We start from the raw sequence: 20,868 nt of genomic DNA, 5'->3' as shown, positions 1-20,868 counted from the left end.
CAACATGTGCTATGTTGTGTGAGGTATTATACTTCAATACCGAGTTGTGGAAGAACTATATGTCCAAGCTCTTCACAAAATGGATTTTCTAGCTCAGGGGAAGATAGCGAACGCCAGACTGCATCCTAGCCCACTCTAGCATGTAGGGACAAGGAGATACACGTTCCAGCCTTTTGGAACCTCCTACAACTGCTGTGTTTGGTACCCACACATAGCAGGGGCCCAGCCGGGTCTGTTGACACCAGAACCTCTCTCCAGTAAGGAGGTATGGGCCACGTTAGTTCTGGGAGTCTCTTAGCCATGAAGGAACAGGGGGCAGGTAGTGGGAGTTCCCAGAGAGTTGGAAGGTCTGTGTAGAAAAAGCCTATTGTATTTTCTCTGGGGAAGCTTGTGACCTGTAGACGTGAGGGACAAGTCCAGCAACCAAGCAGGGCACACATTCGTCCCCATGTGGTCACCCAACCCCCGAGCCATGCTTTCCATGTACCCAGTAATTGACTTTAAAGATCTGTGATGCTTGATGTACCATGCTTTTGTACTTGTAACTCTGACCACTGTATAGGTATAACCTTGTGTATATAGTAGATTGTTTAGTGAGCCCTTATGGTGATTAAATATATAATTTAATCTTGGGCTGGTCTTTTATCTCGAACCACGAACCTCATATCTGTTGTTCAGTAAACCACCCACTACCGGACTGGTTCCTAGATAAGTATGTATATGAAATAGAAAAACTGGTGGCAGCTCTATCCAGGCCGACAAGGCTCTGCTTCACTAGAGTAGTGAAAGAGCCTCTCAGCCTGTCAGGAGTGTGGGAGAGTGTGGGACCATGTCAGCGTCTGAGTGGACCACTTTGTCCCACCCCCTGGTGCCTCTCTGTACCAGCGTGGACAGGAGGTAATGGTGTAGAACTGTGCCAATCTGACCTTATGCGTCCATGAAGGGAGGTGCGGAACATCACATTGGCGCTAGGGGTAGAGTCGTATCACGTGCTCAGTCTGGCGTAGTGTGATGTCTTGTGGGTTGCGGGGTGTGGATCCACCAGAAGAAGTGGCGACAGTGGGATTCTGTGGGGTCCCCCTGGTGCCATTTCTTCACACACTCCAAGGAGACTTGCATACCATGAACAGGTCCTAGGAGGAAAGAGACACCACAGGAGCCCCCGGGCGGGTAAGTGGACACGACAGCTTTACTGCTAGGATGAGGAAGGGAATGTAGAGGCGCCAGAGCTATTCTAACATCATGATTGTGCAAGAGAAGTTGAAGATGTGCATCCATCAGCTTTTCGCTCATCAGGTGGATATGCTTATTGCTATACACTTTTGACACTATGTAGTACCCTTTTTTATCAAAAAGTGCTATAACTCTTCACTGGTTTGTTCATTAAAACAGATCTGTCATCAGATTTCACTTAACCTGCATAAATTATTAAATAGATCTCTTGGACATTTCATTGTAAATCCTGGTCAGCATGGCTGTATAATCCTTTTTAAGGCTAAAATTAAATTTCTGTCCGCCTAGTCTGACTGACAGATCCTCAGTGTCCCACCTTCCTGCTGAGACCTCACACTGCTCAATAGAAGCTGCAGCTGTCTGTCAGGCTGGGGACCCGAAGATTCAGTACACTTGGATTCATGAGCGCTCTTACTTTTTAGCTGGATAAAATGCTCGTTGTAATATCACAATTACAAAGTCATTTTTATATGGATTTTCAAGCTAAGTATACCAGCCTCATAAGGTCTAAGAAATCTATTCAGTAATAGATGTAAAAAATAAAATAATAAAAGAAGTCAATACAAAGAGACTCCTCTCCAAATAGTAAATGAAAAAAAAAATCTTTATTAATTAAGTACATATACAGAATAGAAACAGTTAAAGAAGATTACTGCATAGAAAAAAAACATTCTGGGGACATCCTATTGAGAAATTAGTGTATGTCTCACCAGTTAAATATTCTCCCTGAGGCTCAAATTGGCTAAAAATAAATACTGAATGTTCTAAAAATTGTAAATAGTATCTAGTAAGAATATGAAGATATAACTCACAGAAAAATTAGATCAGATTATAAAAAATCAAACCCAACAGATGGTTAATAGAACAACACAATATATGAGCAATATCTCCCCCTAGTGGGGTAAGTAGATAGGTTGAGGTCAATGAAAGAGTATATAATCCAGAGAAAACATATTCAAAACATATATACTGTAATCCTGGATATTCTTTATATAGATAAAGATACCAATAGATAAACCAAACATCCGAATGCTAAATGCCATCTGTGGATATTTGCTAAATACTCTGCGTGACACAGATGAATATGCGACTAGATGCCTACCTGAGTATCTGGGTAGACTCAGTTTGGGTATACGTGCACTCCTCCAAATGAGAAGATGGCATTTTCATTAGTAAAGCCATGTTATAGCCTGTATCTGTGCTGTGCTGAATGATGCAGTGTCGGCAGTGTTCCAGATGATTACGCTAGCTGTCACCTGCTTGAAAGGAAAAATGCTGCCGCCCTGTGTCTGCGTGACAACACTACTCTACAGGCTCTCTATGCCAAAAAGAAGAGTGCTGATATCCAATGCATTTTAAGTATCATCCTCCTTCGTCAGCTGACACACAGTGGCAGCGCTAGTGCATTAATTGCATAAACATCAGAATGTTATTGAAACGTAACAGACATAACACATTGAATGGACAAAGAAGCACTTTGGAGAAAACGTTTGGCATAAAAAGAAAGTAAGTACATAATAGTTGACACCAGACCTCCTGACGCGCGTTTTGTACTATGGCTTCTTCCGAAAGGATGTCTTTCTGAAGAAGCCATAGTGTGAAACGCGAGTCAGGGGGTCTGGTGTTAACCATTGCCGGTGGACTCAGAAGGTGAATTCAGTGCGGTTTGGTGTTTTATGCAAACTGCAGCCATGGGAGAAATTTAATTGAAAGGAAACAACCCCTTTAATTGTGTGCCATCGCTACTTAGGGGATAGAACAATACTCAGGCCGAATTCAGACATCCGTGAAACATGTTCCAAGTATGGATCTTGAAGTACGAACCAGCTGGGGCTCTTTCACAAGACCCACGAATGATCCAAACAGCACAATCCATACTCAGACTGGGTGTCTTTCTGAAGAAGCCATAGTGCGAAACACACGTCAGGGGGGTCTGGTGACTATTATGTGCATAGTGAGTGCCGGGATTTTACTCCATTGGTGACTACTATGTGCTTAGTTTCCTTTTATGCCTAACATTTTCTCCTAAGTGCTTCTTTGTCCATTCAGTGTCTGGGGCCTGGAAAGTTTCAGTAGCATTTTGATGTTTGGTTTATCTATTGGTATCTTTATCTACATACAGAAGTTTTAGTCTTACAGTATATATATGTTAGAGTCAGTTTTCTCTGGATGATATACCCTTTCATTAACCATAACCTACTTTAATCAAATGTACTGAATACTGGTAATATATTTACTTACTCCACTAGGGGGAGATATTGCTCATATATTATGTGGTGTTCTATTAACCCTCTCTCAGTTTTGTTTTTTTTCTAGTCTGATCTCATACATTTTCCTCTATGTGAGCTATATTTTCATATTCATACTTTATACTATTTACAATTTTTTTTAATATTCTGAATATTTATTTTGAGTCAATTTGAGCCCAAAGGAGGATATGCAACTAGTGGGAGGCACACTAAATTCTCAATATGTTATGTTTTTTCTCTGCAGTAACTTTTCACTGTTTCTACTCTGTATATGTAGCCTAAAATCTTAATAAGCCTGACGTTTAGATTTGTTAATCCAAGAGAAATACCCTAATATCTTTGTGTATTTGTGTCTGGTCAATAAGAACAGACCAGTATTTGTATAACCCTGAATATTGAATTCTATTCCTTTGGAAACAATCATGTTTACTATACTAATGACAAATTATACTAAAAGTCAGCTAGATGTGTATTTACAATAGCCCCTGTGATACCAACTATGTAAATGGATTAGCTAAAACACTGAGATCTGAGCCATGCGAGTAATGCCCTGCACCTTTACCTCTGACATGTGACTAATGACCCTTGACCTGTGGATGTGTACTTAAAAAGCGCCTTGTGCTTCTGTAGCAGAGGGACTTGAAATAGAGCTTGGAAAAAGATTTTATAAGGAGAATGAGAGACATCCTTCCAGACAGCAGATGGATTGCATGGCACTACCCAAAGAGACATAGATTTGTATTCTACATGATTCTAGTCTAAGTGTATCGACCCTGACTGGAAAGATACGGATTTGCTCCATTGACCATCAGAGAAACATGGATATGTTGTTTGGTGTTGCCAGGAGCGACCCACCAGTCGCCTGCAACCCATGGAGATATTCGGAGAAGCCAGATAGTGACCCGCTGGTCATCTGGACCCATGGAAACTCGGAGATGCCAGATTGGGACCTTGAGTCTCCTGTCCTTGTACCTCGATGGACTGCTAGCTTCCAAAGGTTGCCGCTACCTTCTCTCTGTTGGAGCCCGCCAGAAGTGGGGGGCCACTGGTTGAGGTAGTCGGCCCTGGAAGTCTCTAAAGTCGCAGCTGTTCTATCCCAGGCAGGCAGAGAAGGAAGGGTGAGACTGTGTAATGTTGTACCATTTTGGGTATTGGCTGGGACTGTTCTTTGTGTTTATTGTCCGCTTTGTGGTTCAATAAAGTATTGCCACGCTGTTTTAGACTCACCCTATGTTGTCTGCGTAGCATTCCGCCCATGGAAGACCCTGGGTCTTCACAGTACTTGATAAAGATTGTTTTTATTTACCTTTTTTTGTGATTTTGTTTGGTGCAGCAATGAATATTTTTATTTATGAATGAAAAGGATACTGTGAGTTTGCTAAAATTGTATGATGTTTGTATTGTTTCACGTTGGTCTTTATCTCATTTGTTATCTGGTTATCGTATTATTAGATGTTCACCAGTGAACAGTTGAAATAGAACCTATGAGAAAAAGACTTGTGGAGATAAGTGATGTAGAAGGATGGAGGTAGGAAGGTGGGACCTCGAAGGCAGGCACATAACGCAGATTTCTACTGTCACAGCACTTTTTTCTTTTCCTCAATACAGAAATCAAGTCTTTTTGTAGAGAAACATTTCCTTTGAAGTGGATGAAGAAACCAATTTCACCATGTTCAGGCCAATAACAAAACTTTCGCTACAGGTCTGTCACAGATCTGTCACGTTTGATCTTGCAACTCACAAGATCAAGCGTGAACATAAAGGATGACAAATATATTGTTACACACCTGTATCAGCTGCAGAGTTGGGCTCTGCTCTCTTCCCCTATGGCTGCCACCTTTTGCTGTGCTCAGCATTTGGTTTCTCCAGTTGTTCGGAAATGTTATGCGACACCTTAACACTATGCCTTTTGTGAAGGAGTATTTAGTAAGCTTTGTGTTTAGTTACCTTTAGAGTTGCACCTCCAGTTCTCTCAGCTGGCAATTTTTTGCAAACTCCTGTTTATTTCTACAATCTGCATTTACTTTCTGGCTCAGACCAGTAACTAACTAATTCATCTGCTGTAACCAAAAAAAAAAATTATTTTCTGGATTTGTTCACACTAAAAACTCAGCTGCATCAGAGTGGATCATCACTTCAAACTAGTTTGCCTGTTCATTATTGCTGCCAGCTGCAATCCATTTGTTTGCTGATTAACCCTTCATCTGCAGTAAGCATAATGAACTTTTCATTGGAATTGTTCACAGTACTAACACTGCTGCAGGCCCTGAAGTGACTATATATATATATCTTCATTTCCTTTGTGTGTCATTCCTGGCTATGTGCTTTCTGTTCCACTTCTCTACCTGCTATCCAGCATACCCTACTGTCCTGGTCCTTGCTGATCCTCGTCAGCTGGCAAGTCCTGCCCACTGCGCCACTACCTTCCATCCGTGTTGTTCACTCTGAACTGTGAATTAGAGAATCCATCTTATTAGATGAGCCCTTAATATCTCTTAAGTGGGACTGATCAAGAACTATTTGCAAAGACGAGAGAGGATTAAGCATAGCAACTAATCTTACAGACCATAGACAATAAGTGCTGTAAAGAGGATAACCCTAAACTAGCATCTAACACAAAAGAGGGGATCTACAGTCTATAAAGAGAAGAAGAAAAGAATGTACCAGAACATTTTAGGTGTAAAGAGGAGGGACAGATTCTCTTTGAATGTCTATTCTTTGGACAACAAAAGGAAAGCAGTTAAGTCACCTTCACCATATGCAACTGATGAGGAGGAGCAAAATATTTCTCAAAAAAAAAAAAAAAAACACAATCAACCACTCATCAAGTGTGATGAAAAGTTAGAGCCACCTGGATGAAACCAAGATCAATACTCACCGTCTCCTTTGGTAAAGTCAGAGAACGAAGGACAATAGGCTCGACCACTGAACTCTTCTGCTTTGTCAATTAAAGTCTCTTTAATGGCTTTGTAACTGCATAGCACGATTAGCGGCTTGGTCCCTTCATATACTGTAAATATGTCACCATATTTTTTCGACAACTAGGAGAGAAACCGGAAAAATAATTCAACGTGACAAGTTATTAAAAGGTGTTATCCAGGACTTTTTTTTACTATGGACCTAGTAACTACCTGATTGTTAGTTTTTAACTACCAGCCTCATCTACCCGTAGCCAGCTCAGAGTGATCACAGACCACTCCTACTAGTGATTCTGCTGCTTCAATTCAACAGATCAGCTCCGCTTCTTCCAGGCTGCTCTGTTAACGAGCAGTGACTGCCAATACCATGGTGATAGAGGGGAGCCAGCTGTCAATCAGCATGAAATCGGCAGAAACACCCATCAATAGAGCAAAGAAGAAAAGAAGCTGCTGCTCTGACAACATGACATCAGCGGAAGAAACGGTCTGTGACCACTATGTGCTGGCAGAGATCGACGCCGGGCACAACAGGCAGATAGTCGTCAGCAACTACCCCTTTAATTCAACATGAGAAAGTCACTTAATCCATGAAGTTGACAATATGTATGGGAAGGAGACAAGACACCTGAAGATATATTTCTAATAGCAGTTTTTTCAGACTAATAAAGGATGTTTTGTTCAAATCTAATATGTCTAAGTGTGACAAGCAGAAGTAGTGCTGTTGCAGAGTGTGATATGCAGAAGTAGTGCTATTGCTTTCAAAGCTTTCAGCAACTATTAGAAGTAACACAAGCACATGAGACAAAAGCATCCAGCAACTAAAGGGGTTGACACAGTCACAGAAGAAGGGGAGTGTTTTAGCAGGGCCCTAGGGGGATTGTGGGGAAGTTGTTTACTGTCTGGCTTGAGCCGAAGAGAAAGGTAGTGTGTGTGTTCTGCATCTCACAGAAGCGCCCACGCAAGTATAATGGATTCAAGTCAGGAGTGAAGCTAAGCACAGGTTAGGTAGAGCTCCTGAACTAACAGTGCAGAGTATTGTTAGGCAGAAAGATAAGGACTGGAAAAATGGTGTCACAGGGATCATCTCCCTCAGCAAACCCCCCCTCCTCCTCCTCCATCTCACTGTACAGTAAAGAATGCCGTGTTCATTAATGTGCCTTTGCATTAGAACTGTGCTGTCCTGTACTACTGGGAAGACTGTGAACTGCTGTGCTGCACTGTTTGTCATTGGAGCCTGTTGCTGATAAGACTTAACTTACACTGGGTGTGCGGCTTCTTATTAAAAGCTACTTTTCTACCATTTATGAGGATTCTTGTCAAGTGTGTCTGGTCAGCAAGTAAGACAACCTATGTGTTTGTGCCCGAGGGTCAATACCCCTGTGTGCCTGAGAGAAGCTGCAGGACATTGTCGCCCTGAGTAACGGTTCCCCCTAGGATTCCAAAGAATTCATGCAACCTGTCTCTCCCCTATCTGAACCTAGCGGCGTGCATGTAACATAAGCTCTGTTTTCTTCAGGGACTAATCACCTTTACCCAATTTGGGAGTGATGGCAAATCACTCTCTAGAGTGTGTAAGCCACCTTAACAAGGTCTGCGTTATGGCTGATTTCCTTCATGAAAGGAGTAAATAATTTAAAGTGGACCTGTCACTAGGTCAAAAGTGACCAGTAGTGATGGGTGAGCACTAAAATGCTCGGGTGCTCGACCTGAGCAACGAGCCCAATGTAAGTCTATGGGAAACTCGAGCATTTTTCAGGCAGCTCCCCCCCCCCCCCGGTGGTCTGCAGAGGGTCTAAAAATTGCCCAAATCGAGGGGGAACAGTGCTCAAATTACATGGGATCAGCATGGGGAAGACCCCTGGAAGCATTTCTGACTCCCAAGTCACTTCTGTCAACAACGTTGTCAGAGGTATTACGCCACTTTTTATGGACTAACAATAAAACATACAAAAACGAAACCAAAATGGATTTTCCTGAGAAATATGTTAAGGAACATCATTTCCAGGGTAATGACTTGTAAATAAATCAAAATAAATAACCAAAAACAAAAATGCTCCTCCACACCTTGGGCTATGTTCACACGTAAAGTTTTTTGATGCGTTTTTGCATTTTTGCATTGCTTTCAACCAAGACAAATGCATTCACCAGGAAATGTCATTTTAACATTTTACAACCTTATCTGGCCATGTGGTGTGTGAGATATCAGATACATCATGCTTTATTTATGAAGGAGGGACTCTGAAAGTCACAAAGCCTATTTTTATAGGGCCATCAGGCGGCCTTTACTATTCTTAAAGGGCCAGCAGTTGGCCCTCACTTTTCTTAGAGAGCTATCAGCCGGCGATGCATTATTGTTCCCATTACTAAAGAGTGGGTCACTTATACTGTTATTGCGTATGCAGTGAGTGACAGGGCTGCCCAACATTTGGACGCACCCCAATACCCCTTTGTTTTCAGGAGGCCCTCCTCCACATCTCTTCCAAGGGGCATTGGAGTGCCTCAAAATTTTTGGCAACCATAACATTCACTGCATAGGCAAACACAATGGGAAACCTACTTCCTCATAATGAGAACATTGAAGAGACTTAGAGGAGGGCCTCCAGAAAACAATGTTCCCATTATTAGGAAATAGGTCTCCCATTGTGTTTTCCTATGCAGTGAATGCAAGGGTTGTCAAAAATTTTGAGGCATTCCAATGCCCCTTGGAAGAGACGTGGAGGAGCGCCTCATAAAAAAATGTTCCCATTAGAAAGGAGCGGGTCTCCTATACTTGTAATGCCCATGCACTAAGTGTAAGGGCTGACAAACATTTACGCCTGGGGGGTATGCATGAACATACTGTAGGAGGACAAGAGCAAATAGCCAAAATCAGGAAGCGTATAACCATGTGTGGGTGTGAAGAGGTGCATGGGAATACACCTCACAAAAAAAGACACTGGATTTGAGTTTGAGTTTATGTTATGCTGCTATCATTCGGTGGTGTTGAGAAGTCTGGCCCAATCCAGCCCTTGTTCATTTTTATAAGAGTCAGCCTGTCAGCATTTTCAGTTGACAGGTGGATGCGCTTATCAGTAGTGTTGAGCGAGCACTAAAATGCTCGGGTGCTCGAAACTCAGGCCGAGCTCACCGTGATACTCGGGTGTTCGACCCGAGCAATGAGCCCAATGTTAGTCTATGGGAGACCCGAGCATTTTTGCGGCGGCACCCCCGGCAGTCTGTAGAAAGCCTAAAAAGTGCCCAAAATGATAGTGACAGTGCTCAAAAGACATGGGGGCAGCATGGGGATCGCCCATGGAAGCATTTCTGACCCCCAGGTCACTGCTGTCAACAACGTGGTCAGAGATATTAACCTTCCTCTTGTGTTAGCTTTCTGTTACTCTTTCTTATGTTAACGGGTCGGTTTTGACCCGTGTCTTAAATCACCCCTAGAATACCCTAAAAACAGTTATTTATGATCCAATTCGTTTCTTACCTCTTAGTTACCTTGTTAGGGTTTCTCATCCATGGAAGGATTGATTTTAATATTTTTGTTGTGGCCCCCTGGGCCTTTCATTTGAGAGCATACCCTACATTTTCAATATAAAAATATTGTCAAATGAACCCCAAGAGAATAATATAAACTTAAAAAAGTTTGTTATATTACCTGACTATTACTGAAGGGTTTTAGAACACATTTCTTGTAAAAAAAAGTATACATATTACATATTTTATATTATTAACTCTAGTAACATCTATGGTGTTACGGGTCAATTTTGACCCATATCTAACTACTTTATGAAAGGCAAAAAACAGATTTTTTTTTTACAAAACTTTAGTACAAATAAAAGATGAAAATTATATTAACATTAATAGCAATAATAATAAAAAGTAGCTTTTCTAGGTCAAACAAACAAACAACAATCAAGCAAATCACCAGAAATCAAGTACTAGTTTTTAGATGCATTAGTATTTAGATGCATGTGTGGCAAAAAGTGACACTTTTTGTGTGTTCTTTGCAGAGATAATTCTTGCAGCCGAAGCACGATGTGTTTGTCTTTCTGTCCTTATTGCTAGGGCAGACCTGACACCTCTTTCTTTTAGAATCCGGTGGTCTCACTGGGGTTGTGGCTGTTGTGGTTGATGTTGAGGCAGGCCTGGTTGAGGAGGATGCTGGTGATGATGCTCTTTGTGTTGCTGTGGGTGTGGACGAACCACTTGTTGAGCTCTGGAGTTGTCGGACCAAGGCTGCAGCGGCTGGGTCTCGGGGCACTCGTTCCCTTTCGTCAATGTGCACCTTGACAAGGGATCTTCCTAGTTCCTCAAGAAACATCCTCCGCTTGTGTTTTTTCTTTGAATTCCATCCTTTGTGAATGTGGGTCCACAACACAAATGAATTGCATGCTGACACATCAAGGATGTTGTAAAATACAACCATTGGCCATCTCCTAGTCATTCGCTGGCAAGTGTAGGTGGCAGTCAGCTTGTCCAGGTTGTCCACTCCTCCTTTGTTTTTATTATAGTCCAGGATGATTCTGGGCATTTTGTCACTTCCTGATGACACAGCTGCATCTTTGTGAAGTGTGGACATCAGTACCACTTTCCGTCGTTTTTTGGGGCAGTATGAAACAGCAGTGGTGGTGTCTGTAAAAACAAAACTTTGAGGAAAGTGGAGCCCTGTCCTTCATCTGCAACAATTCAGCGGGCAGCTCAGGTTTGTTTTTTTTCACTGTGCCCACCATGGTGATTTTCCTCCTGAGAAGTTCTTGTCCAAGGTCATAGCTGGTAAAAAAATTGTCACAAGTAATGTTGTGACCCTGCAGTCCAGTAGTCATATCGAGGACTACACGTTTTCCTTGTTTTTTTTCAGGGATGCCGCTTGCAGACTTGCCTGTGTAAATCTGTAGATTCCATGCATAGCTAGTTTTTGCATCACAGGCTGCCCAAATTTTTATTCCGTATTTGCCTGGCTTACTTGGCATGTATTGCCGGAAGAGGCATTTTCCTCGGAAAGGGAGAAAACGTTCGTCTACTGTCACCTCTGGCCCTGGGTTGAACATCAGTGGAAGGAGCTGCACCCATTTCTCCCAAACATCCCTGATGGGAGCAAGTTTGTCAGATTTTGTTCTGGTGTCTCTGTTGTCAAATCTGAGGACTCTTGATATAATTTGAAAATTTTGAAGTGACATTGTTGCCCGGAAAATATTCCTGTCTGTCGATGCGTCCCAGAGACTATCAGTGGCCTCATTGCAGGATTTGTACACTCCAGCAAGGAGAACAACACCAATGTAGGCATCCAGGACATCATCATGAAGGTCATTCCACATGTTGCCGTGGACTTTTTTTCCTTCAAGGTTTGTCATAGCAATAATGACTTTTTTTTTATTGACTTGATGTCACTTACTCTTGTCACAGCAAACCTTGTGATCCCAGGGGTCATTTTTATGACATTTGCAGCATCTGCCCTGCCATGTACATCTGGAGGTACTGAGCTCCAACTGATCTTGCCACTTTTGGATTTGAATCTTTCAGCGGGAGCAGCTTCAGCACCAGTGACCTCCTCATCAGACTGATCAGAACTGTCTGTGTCTTCCGGTTGATACTCCACATCATCTTCCTCCTCAGAAACCTGTTCATCTGTATCAGTTTGCTGCTGTGTGTCCTCTGATTCATTATCATCTAAGATATAATCCAGAATTTGGCTTACATCAAATCTTCTCCTCATTGTTGCATGTGTAAACTGAAGATGTATACTCTGCAAAGTACCAACTCTAAGCTGATTTGGCCATACATGCCTGGACATGTCCCTAACTCAAGTTGTTGGAGGTAGAGCTGGCTGTGGGATGTTGGTTTATATTGTGTTTATGAGTTCAGTTTTGGGACTTATTATTGTTTTTTTTACTCTTATATTAGACCTGGGTCGAAATTGACCCCAACAACACAAATGTTATAATTTTAATAAGAGCATTTTTACAATTTAGTAAAATAGTTTTATTTATTGTATTTTGTTTAAAAATAAATTCCTGAAAAAGACAAAAAGTCTTGATGCAATAAACAAATGTATGTAGAATTTGTAGGCATTTAAAACCTAAAACGGGTCGGTCACAAGAGGAAGGTTAAGTCACTTTTACAGGCTCACAATAAAATGTTCAAAAACGAAACTGAAACGGTTTCCCTGTGAAATATGCTAAGGAACTTCCTTTCCAGGGTAAAGACTTGTGTATAAGGTAAAATAAATAACCAAAAAATACTCCTCCACACTTTGGGCTATGTTCACAAGTAGCATTTTTCATGCGTTTTTGCACTTTTGTATTGCTTTCAACCGTGACAAATGCATTCACCGGGAAATGTCATTTTACAACCTTATCTGGCCATGTTCTGTGTGACACATGCATACAGTGCTGAAAAGACATGGGGACAGCATGGGGAAGACCCCTGGAAGCATCTCTGACTCCCAGGTCACTGCCTAAAAGTGTGCCCATCAGAAGTGATCCTTGCCGCATTAGAAGATGCAGACTTGCAACTATCCCCGTGCAAGTCCTTGTCCCAGGGCAATGTTCAATTGTATCTCCCCCATTCCTTGCAATGCAAGCGCAAATATGCAGCCTGCCACCCACCCACCCCCAGGCTGCAATACCATACTGCTAGCTTTCACTTGAAATGGGGCCTTTTAGTTTGGAGGAGGCCGAAGCTGGCCACTACCTCATGGCTGCTTCGGCAGCGAGGTATCCATACTCCGTCCCCAGCCGCCCGGCGGCCGGATATCCACGCTCGGTCCCCAGCCACCAGGGGGCAGCCAGGTGTCCAAACTCGGTCCCCAGCCGCCCCGCGGCCGGTTGGCCACAAATGGTCCCCAGCCGCCTGGGGGCGGCCGGTTGTTCATAAACGGTCCCCAGCCGCCCCTATTTCTCCTGTCACCTTCCCCCACACTTTTCTTAGCCTGGCCTGCTTTAGGGCAGCATTGGACGAGTCCACCAGAGAACCAGACTCCTCTGGTGGGCCCTGGCTTCTCCATCAGGGGAGTTGAGAGTGCCAAGGTGAGGAGCATGATGATGATGATGATGAAAGTTAGCATCTGCTTTGTTTTCTTTTAATGCAAGCGTAAGTGTGCAGCCTGACACCCACCTACCCCCAGGCTGCAATGCCATACTGCTAGCTTGCACTTGAAATAGGGCCTTTTCGTTTGGAGTAGGCCGAAGCTGGCCACCACCTCATGACAGCTTCGACGGCCTGGTATCCATACTCAGTCCCCAGCCCGGGTGTCCACACTCCGTCCCCAGCCACCTGGGGGCGCCCGTGTGTCCATAAACGGTCCCCAGCCGCCCCTATTTCTCCTGGGAACTTCCCCCACACATTTCTTAGCCTGGCTTGCTTTAGGGCAGCATTGGACGAGCCCACCAGAGAACCAGACTCCTCTGGTGGGCCCTGGCTTCTCCATCAGGGGAGTTGAGAGTGCCAAGGTGAGGAGCATGATGATGATGACAGAAGTTAGCATCTGCTTTGTTTTCTTAGAATGCAAGCGCATGTATCTAGTAGCGGCTAGGCCTGAGGTGGTCAGTGTTTTGGCGCATATCCTACCTCCTCCGAGGATTGCTGGATGTTTTCCTGCTACTATCCCAGTTCTATGACTCCCGTTAAAACAAAGCTTCAGGTGATGAATGATGGATGAGGTGGTGGCAAAGGAGAAAGAGCAGGAGGAACAGGGACCATTCACATCAATATCAGGCCAGTCAACCACACATGTCGTGTAGGATATGTTTCTGTACCAAAAGGAGCGGTTCGGCTACACAGTTATAGGGCATACAGTGAGTGCAATACCTACAAAAAATTTAGAGGCACTACAATGCCCCTTGGAAGTGACATGGAGGTCAGAGGGCCTTAACTAAACCATTTTTTCCATTTATAGCAACTGGGTCTCCTGTGCACTGTTGGCCTAAGCAGTGAATGGAAGGCTTTCCAAAAATTATGAGGAACTGCAATGTCACTTGAAACAGATGTGGATTACAGCGTACTAAAAACCTTCTACCCATTATTGGGGAGTGGGTCTCCCTTAGTGTTCGCCTATGCATGGAAAAGCAAAAGCTGACTAAAATTTGGAGGAAATGCAATGCCCGCTGGAAGAGTTGGGGAGGTCGCAGTAGCTTAACAAGACCGTTTTAATGCCCCTTGGAAAAGTGGTGGAGGTCACAGGAGCTTATCAAGACAGTTTTAATGCCCCTTGGAAAAGTGGTGGACGTCACAGTAGCTTAACAAGACTGTTTTAATGCCCCTTACAAGAGCCATACAGTACAGCATATTACAAACATTATTCCCATTATTGGGGAGTGGGTCTCCCATAGTCTTTGCTTATGCCTTCTGTAGCATCGGTGTCTCTGCCCCGTTCTAGGCAGAGACGCCGTCCCTCTCACCTCCCCGCTCCTGGCGCGGCGTCCTCCAGCGCTGCTCTCCCCGCTGCTTCCGGCACGCGCTCCTTCCCCGGCAGTGTGCTTAGGGCGCGCGCGCGCGCTCCCCCTCTCTTAAAGGGACCGCGCGCGCCGTCCTAAGGAGTCCCCGGCCAATTGCCGGAGGACCTCCCATATAAAAGGCACCTCCTCCAAAATGGAGGTGCCCGAGCAATGTTGTAGCACTGTTCACTACTCTGCTTCAGCCCTCAGGTCCCGTTGCCAGTTACCTGCCAGATACCTGCCAGATTCCTGCCAGTCTGCTGTCTAATTCCTGCCTGATATCCTGCTACCTGCCTGCTAGCCTGAGGTCCGACGGTCTGCCTTACTACTCCTGTCAGTCTGTCTTAGGACCAGCTTGCCCGCTCACCTGGTAGCGCACATCAACTACCTGCCTGCTTGCCTGAGGTCCGACGGTCTGCCTTCCAACTCTTGTCAGTCTGTCTATGGACCAGCTTGCCCGCTCACCTGGGAGCGCACATCTGCTACCTGCCTGCTAGCCTACCTGGAGGCTCTGCCGTCACGTGCTGTGACCACCTGCCTGTCCAGTGACTCCTGCCCGCTCACCTGGGAGCGCTCATCTGCTGCCTGTCTGCTAGCCTACCTGGAGGCTCTGCCGTCACATGCTGTGACCACCCGCCTGTCCAGAGACTTCTGCCCGCTCACCTGGGAGCGCTCATCTGCCGCCTGTCTGTTGGTCTTCCTGGAGGCTCCGCCGTCACATGCTGTGACCACCCGTTTATCCAGAGACTCTCGCCTGCTCACCTGGGAGCTCACGTCTACCATCAGCCGCCACAGGTCGTACCAACCCTTTACCCAGAGACTGCCCCGGTCACTTGCCGTGACCATCTGCCCGTTCACCCAGAGACTGCCCCGGTCACTTGCCGTGACCATCTGCCCGTTCACCCAGAGACTGCCCCGGTCACTTGCCGTGACCATCTGCCCATTCATCCAGAGACTGCCCCGGTCACTTGCCGTGACCTCCTGCCCGTTCTTCTAGAGACTGTCCCGGTCACCTGCTGTGACTGCCTGCCTGGTTGCCACCCGCTCCCTTACAAGGGCCGCCCCCTTGTATAGTAGCTCAGAGGTTCCGCCTCCCAGACCCGTTACAGTTTGCTCGGGCCATGGAACCCGGTGGCCCCCAAGCTCCCTCGCTCTCGGACCTGTGTCATGAACTGTCCCGTCAGAGGTCCCAACAGGAGTCCATCCTGGGTCACCTGCGGAATGTCAATTCTCGCCTGGACACTCTGACTTCTCTGCCTGCAACCACCGCCAGTGCCATGACTCGCAATCCGGCAGCTCCACTGCCCACTAATAACATGGTATCCTACCCCGGACCCCGGCTTTCTGCACCTCCTCGTTTCGGAGGCGACTCCGCCCAGGCTCGGGGCTTCATAAATCAGTGCACCCTGCACTTTGAACTCCTGTCTCACCAGTTTAACTCCGACAGGGCCAAAATTGCCTTCATCATGTCCCATCTCACCGGAGAGGCCCTGGCCTGGCTAAATCCTCTATGAGAGAGATCAGACCCCCTGGTGTCCGACTTGCCTGCCTTTCTCACGGCTTTCCGGAAAGTCTTCGACGAACCCGGATGGAAGACCTCATCCGCATCATCTCTGCTACGCCTCCGTCAGGGAAGTCTCACCGTGGGCCAATATGCCATACGGTTCCGTACCCTTGCCTCGGAGTTGGCCTGGGATAATGACGCTCTGGTTTCCGTCTTCTGGGAGGGTCTGTCCGGCCATATAAAAGATGAACTTGCCGGTCGGGATATTCCTACCACTCTCGATGACCTAATAACTCTTGCCACCCGGATTGACCTGCGGTTCCAGGAGCGTGCCAAAGAGGTCACCCGTGAGAGGAGGTTTCCACGTCTAGCTCCTACTTTTCAGAAACCCGTCACTCCCTCAGTCTCTCCTCAGCTACACTCTCCTGAGCCTATGCAGGTCGACCAGACCAAGATGGTCGGTTCTCGCCAAGAATCTCGCCGAGCAGAGGGAAGCTGTTTCTATTGTGGCAGTATGAAGCACTTCATCCGTTCCTGCCCGGAAAAGCCGGGAAACGCCAGTGTCTAGGACCACTCGGAGAGGTCGTCCTAGACAAAAGTAAGCCCTCTCCGTCTCTGACCTTACCGGTCTCTATTGCTTGGGGAGAAAACCGTCTCTTTGAACTCACCCATCTGGATTCTGGAGCTGCTGGAAACCTCATCTCCCAGTCTCTGGTAGAGAGATACCATATTCCCACCAAGTCCCTGGCTGAACCATTGTCAGTCGCCTCCGTGGATGGAAGACTTCTCTCGGAGACCATCCTGCTCGTCACCGAACCCATAACCCTGCAGGTGGGAATGCTGCACTCTGAGGAGATCTCATTCCATGTGCTGTCCGGACTTTCTCACTCCCTGTTGCTAGGTCTACCTTGGCTCCAGACACATGAACCCGTATTGAACTGGCGGTCCGGTGAAGTACTCCGATGGGGTCCTGACTGCCATAGGACCTGCCTGGTCCCGGTCCGTCCACTTCGCCCTCAGCCTACTCCAGCTAACTTACCTGGTCTCCCGGCTCCCTACTGGCCCTATGCGGACGTCTTCGGTAAGAAGGAAGCTGAGACGTTGCCACCCCATAGGCCATACGATTGCCCGATCGACCTGGTACCTGGCACCACTCCTCCCCGTGGGCGTATCTACCCGTTGTCTGCAGCCGAGACCCGAGCCATGTCTGAGTACATTGAAGAGAATCTGGCTAGGGGATTTATCCGAAAATCTACCTCCCCGGCTGGAGCCGGATTCTTCTTTGTCAAAAAGAAAGACGGCTCGCTACGTCCCTGTATTGACTACAGAGGACTCAATCTCATCACGGTAAAAAACAAATATCCCCTGCCACTCATCTCCGAATTGTTTGACCGTCTCAAGGGCGCCAGGATCTTCTCCAAGCTGGATCTACGAGGAGCGTATAATCTGGTCCGTATCCGTCAAGGAGACGAGTGGAAGACGGCATTCAATACCCGGGACGGTCACTACGAGTACCTTGTGATGCCCTTCGGTCTCTGTAATGCTCCCGCGGTCTTTCAGGAACTAGTCAACGACATCTTCCGTGACCTCCTGTACTCCTGCGTAGTGGTATACCTGGACGATATCTTGGTCTTCTCTCCGGATCTCCCCACACACCGGAGGGATGTTCGTCAGGTCCTGCTTAGGCTTCGGCAGAACCACCTTTACGCCAAATACGAGAAGTGCCTCTTCGATCAGACCTCCCTTCCGTTCTTGGGCTATGTCATCTCCCAAACAGGTCTGCAAATGGATCCCGAGAAGCTCTCTTCCGTTCTAAAATGGCCTCGTCCTGAAGGTTTGAAGGCGATACAGCGATTCCTGGGCTTCGCTAATTATTATCGTCTTTTCATCCCACACTTCTCGTCTCGGACTGCTCCCATATCTGCACTTACCCGTAAGGGGGCTAACCCCAGGACATGGTCGCCTGAAGCCGAGGAGGCCTTCCTTTCCCTAAAGAAAGCCTTCGCCTCTGCTCCCGTCCTGCACCGTCCGGACTGTAATAAACAATTCTACCTGGAGGTTGAGGCCTCCTCTTCCGGAGCCGGAGCGGTGCTCACCCAGAAGTCTTCTACTGGGAGAATGGTAACGTGCGGCTTCTTCTCCAAAATCTTCTCGTCGAAGCGCAATTACTCCATTGGAGACCGGGAATTGCTAGCCATCAAATTGGCACTGGGAGAGTGGCGCTATCTGCTTGAAGGGGCTCTCTACCCGGTAATTATCTACACGGATCACAAAAACCTGGCATATCTCCAAAATGCCCAGAGACTCAATCCTCGCCAGGCCCGGTGGTCGTTGTTTTTTGCCCGCTTCGACTTCATTCTTCATTTCCGTCCGGCGGACAAGAACGTCAAAGCTGATGCCTTGTCCCGGTCCTTCCTGTCCTCCGATCAAGAGGAGGAACCTACGCACATCATCGACTCCTCCAAGGTAATGAATGTGGCCCCCTTGGATCTGACTCGTCTTCCACCCGGTAAGACGTTCGTAGCTGTGCCAGATCGGGAGAGGGTTCTTCGCTGGGGACATTCTTCTAAACTAGCTGGCCATGCTGGCCAAAAGAAGACCTTCCAACTTATTACCCGGCATTACTGGTGGCCTACCCTGCGTAAGGACGTGGTAGACTTTGTCACGGCCTGTTCATCCTGTGCCCGTAACAAAGTTCCCCGACATCTACCTGCCGGCCATCTCCTGCCCCTTCCCGTACCTGCTGCTCCTTGGCAACACATCGCTATGGACTTTATCACCGACCTTCCAGTTTCTGCCGGTTGCACTGTCATTTGGGTTGTCGCTGACCGTTTTTCTAAGATGGCCCACTTCATTCCCCTGCCTGGTCTTCCGTCTGCACCCGAGCTGGCTAAAGACTTTATCCGCCACATCTTCCGTCTCCATGGTCTGCCCCTCCACATCGTGTCGGATCGTGGGGTTCAGTTCACCTCTCGCTTCTGGAGAGCCACATGTAAGCTGCTGGACATTACCCTGGATTTCTCCTCCGCTTACCACCCTCAGTCCAATGGTCAAGTGGAGCGGATCAATCAGATCTTGTCCAGCTACCTCCGGCACTTCGTTGATGCTCACCACTCGGACTGGGTGGATCTCCTACCATGGGCCGAGTTCTCTTATAACAACCATGTGAGCGAGTCCTCTTCAAAATCCCCGTTCTTTATAGTCGGTGGCCAACATCCCCGGATTCCACTTCCTGTCTCCGTTTCTGTGGACAACCCTGCTGCGGAGTCTCTTGTCAGCGAATTTTCTACTATTTGGGAGAGCACCAGGTCCGCTCTTCTTCTCTCCTCTGAGCGGATGAAGAGATATGCTGATAAGAGACGTCTGGATCCGCCCCAATTCCGTCCGGGAGACAAGGTTTGGCTCTCATCCAAACATGTGCGGCTCAAAGTACCCTCCTACAAGTTGGGTCCTCGATTCATCGGCCCCTTCGAAGTCCTCAGGCAAATTAACCCTGTGGCCTACAAATTAAAACTCCCGGCCACCCTACGGATCCCCAACTCCTTCCACGTATCTCTCCTCAAACCCGTTGTCTTTAACTTTTTTTCCAAAAATCCAGGTGCCCCTCCTGCTCCGGTTTCCGCTGATGACATCTTTGAGGTAGAGAGTATTCTGGCCTCCAAGAGGGTAAGAGGAAAAACCTTTTTTCTGGTAGATTGGAGGGGGTTTGGTCCTGAGGAGAGAACTTGGGAACCCAGGGAGAACATCAACGCCCCGCTTCTCCTTGAGAAATTTCTTTCTGGCCAAAAAAAGAGGGGGCCTAAAGGGGGGGGGGGTACTGTAGCATCGGCGTCTCTGCCCCGTTCTAGGCAGAGACGCCGTCCCTCTCACCTCCCCGCTCCTGGCGCGGCGTCCTCCAGCGCTGCTCTCCCCGCTGCTTCCGGCACGCGCTCCTTCCCCGGCAGTGTGCTTAGGGCGCGCGCGCGCTCCCCCTCTCTTAAAGGGACCGCGCGCGCCGTCCTAAGGAGTCCCCGGCCAATTGCCGGAGGACCTCCCATATAAAAGGCACCTCCTCCAAAATGGAGGTGCCCGAGCAATGTTGTAGCACTGTTCACTACTCTGCTTCAGCCCTCAGGTCCCGTTGCGAGTTACCTGCCAGTATGCTGTCTAATTCCTGCCTGATATCCTGCTACCTGCCTGCTAGCCTGAGGTCCGACGGTCTGCCTTACTACTCCTGTCAGTCTGTCTTAGGACCAGCTTGCCCGCTCACCTGGGAGCGCACATCAACTACCTGCCTGCTTGCCTGAGGTCCGACGGTCTGCCTTCCAACTCTTGTCAGTCTGTCTATGGACCAGCTTGCCCGCTCACCTGGGAGCGCACATCTGCTACCTGCCTGCTAGCCTACCTGGAGGCTCTGCCGTCACGTGCTGTGACCACCTGCCTGTCCAGTGACTCCTGCCCGCTCACCTGGGAGCGCTCATCTGCTGCCTGTCTGCTAGCCTACCTGGAGGCTCTGCCGTCACGTGCTGTGACCACCCGCCTGTCCAGAGACTTCTGCCCGCTCA

The 20,868-nt window shown here is 47.2% G+C and overlaps 1 protein-coding gene across 1 annotated transcript in view; it reads right to left on the bottom strand.

Moving 5' to 3' along the window:
• The window catches only part of LOC141154945 (cytochrome P450 2F2-like), a 71,426-nt gene that overhangs the window by 25,376 nt on the left and 25,182 nt on the right, over positions 1-20,868 (bottom strand). The window contains exon 3 of the mRNA XM_073641518.1: positions 6,361-6,523. Within this exon, the coding sequence (XP_073497619.1) occupies positions 6,361-6,523 (163 nt within the window). The remainder of the gene's footprint in view (positions 1-6,360; positions 6,524-20,868) is intronic.

This window comes from Phyllobates terribilis, unplaced genomic scaffold (assembly GCF_046119375.1).
Source record: "Phyllobates terribilis strain yellow unplaced genomic scaffold, ASM4611937v1 Scaffold_7__3_contigs__length_470593459, whole genome shotgun sequence".
Taxonomy (NCBI): domain Eukaryota; kingdom Metazoa; phylum Chordata; class Amphibia; order Anura; family Dendrobatidae; genus Phyllobates; species Phyllobates terribilis.
The sequence above is the reverse complement of the archived record's forward strand: the minus strand, read 5'-3'. Positions and strand labels throughout refer to the sequence as shown.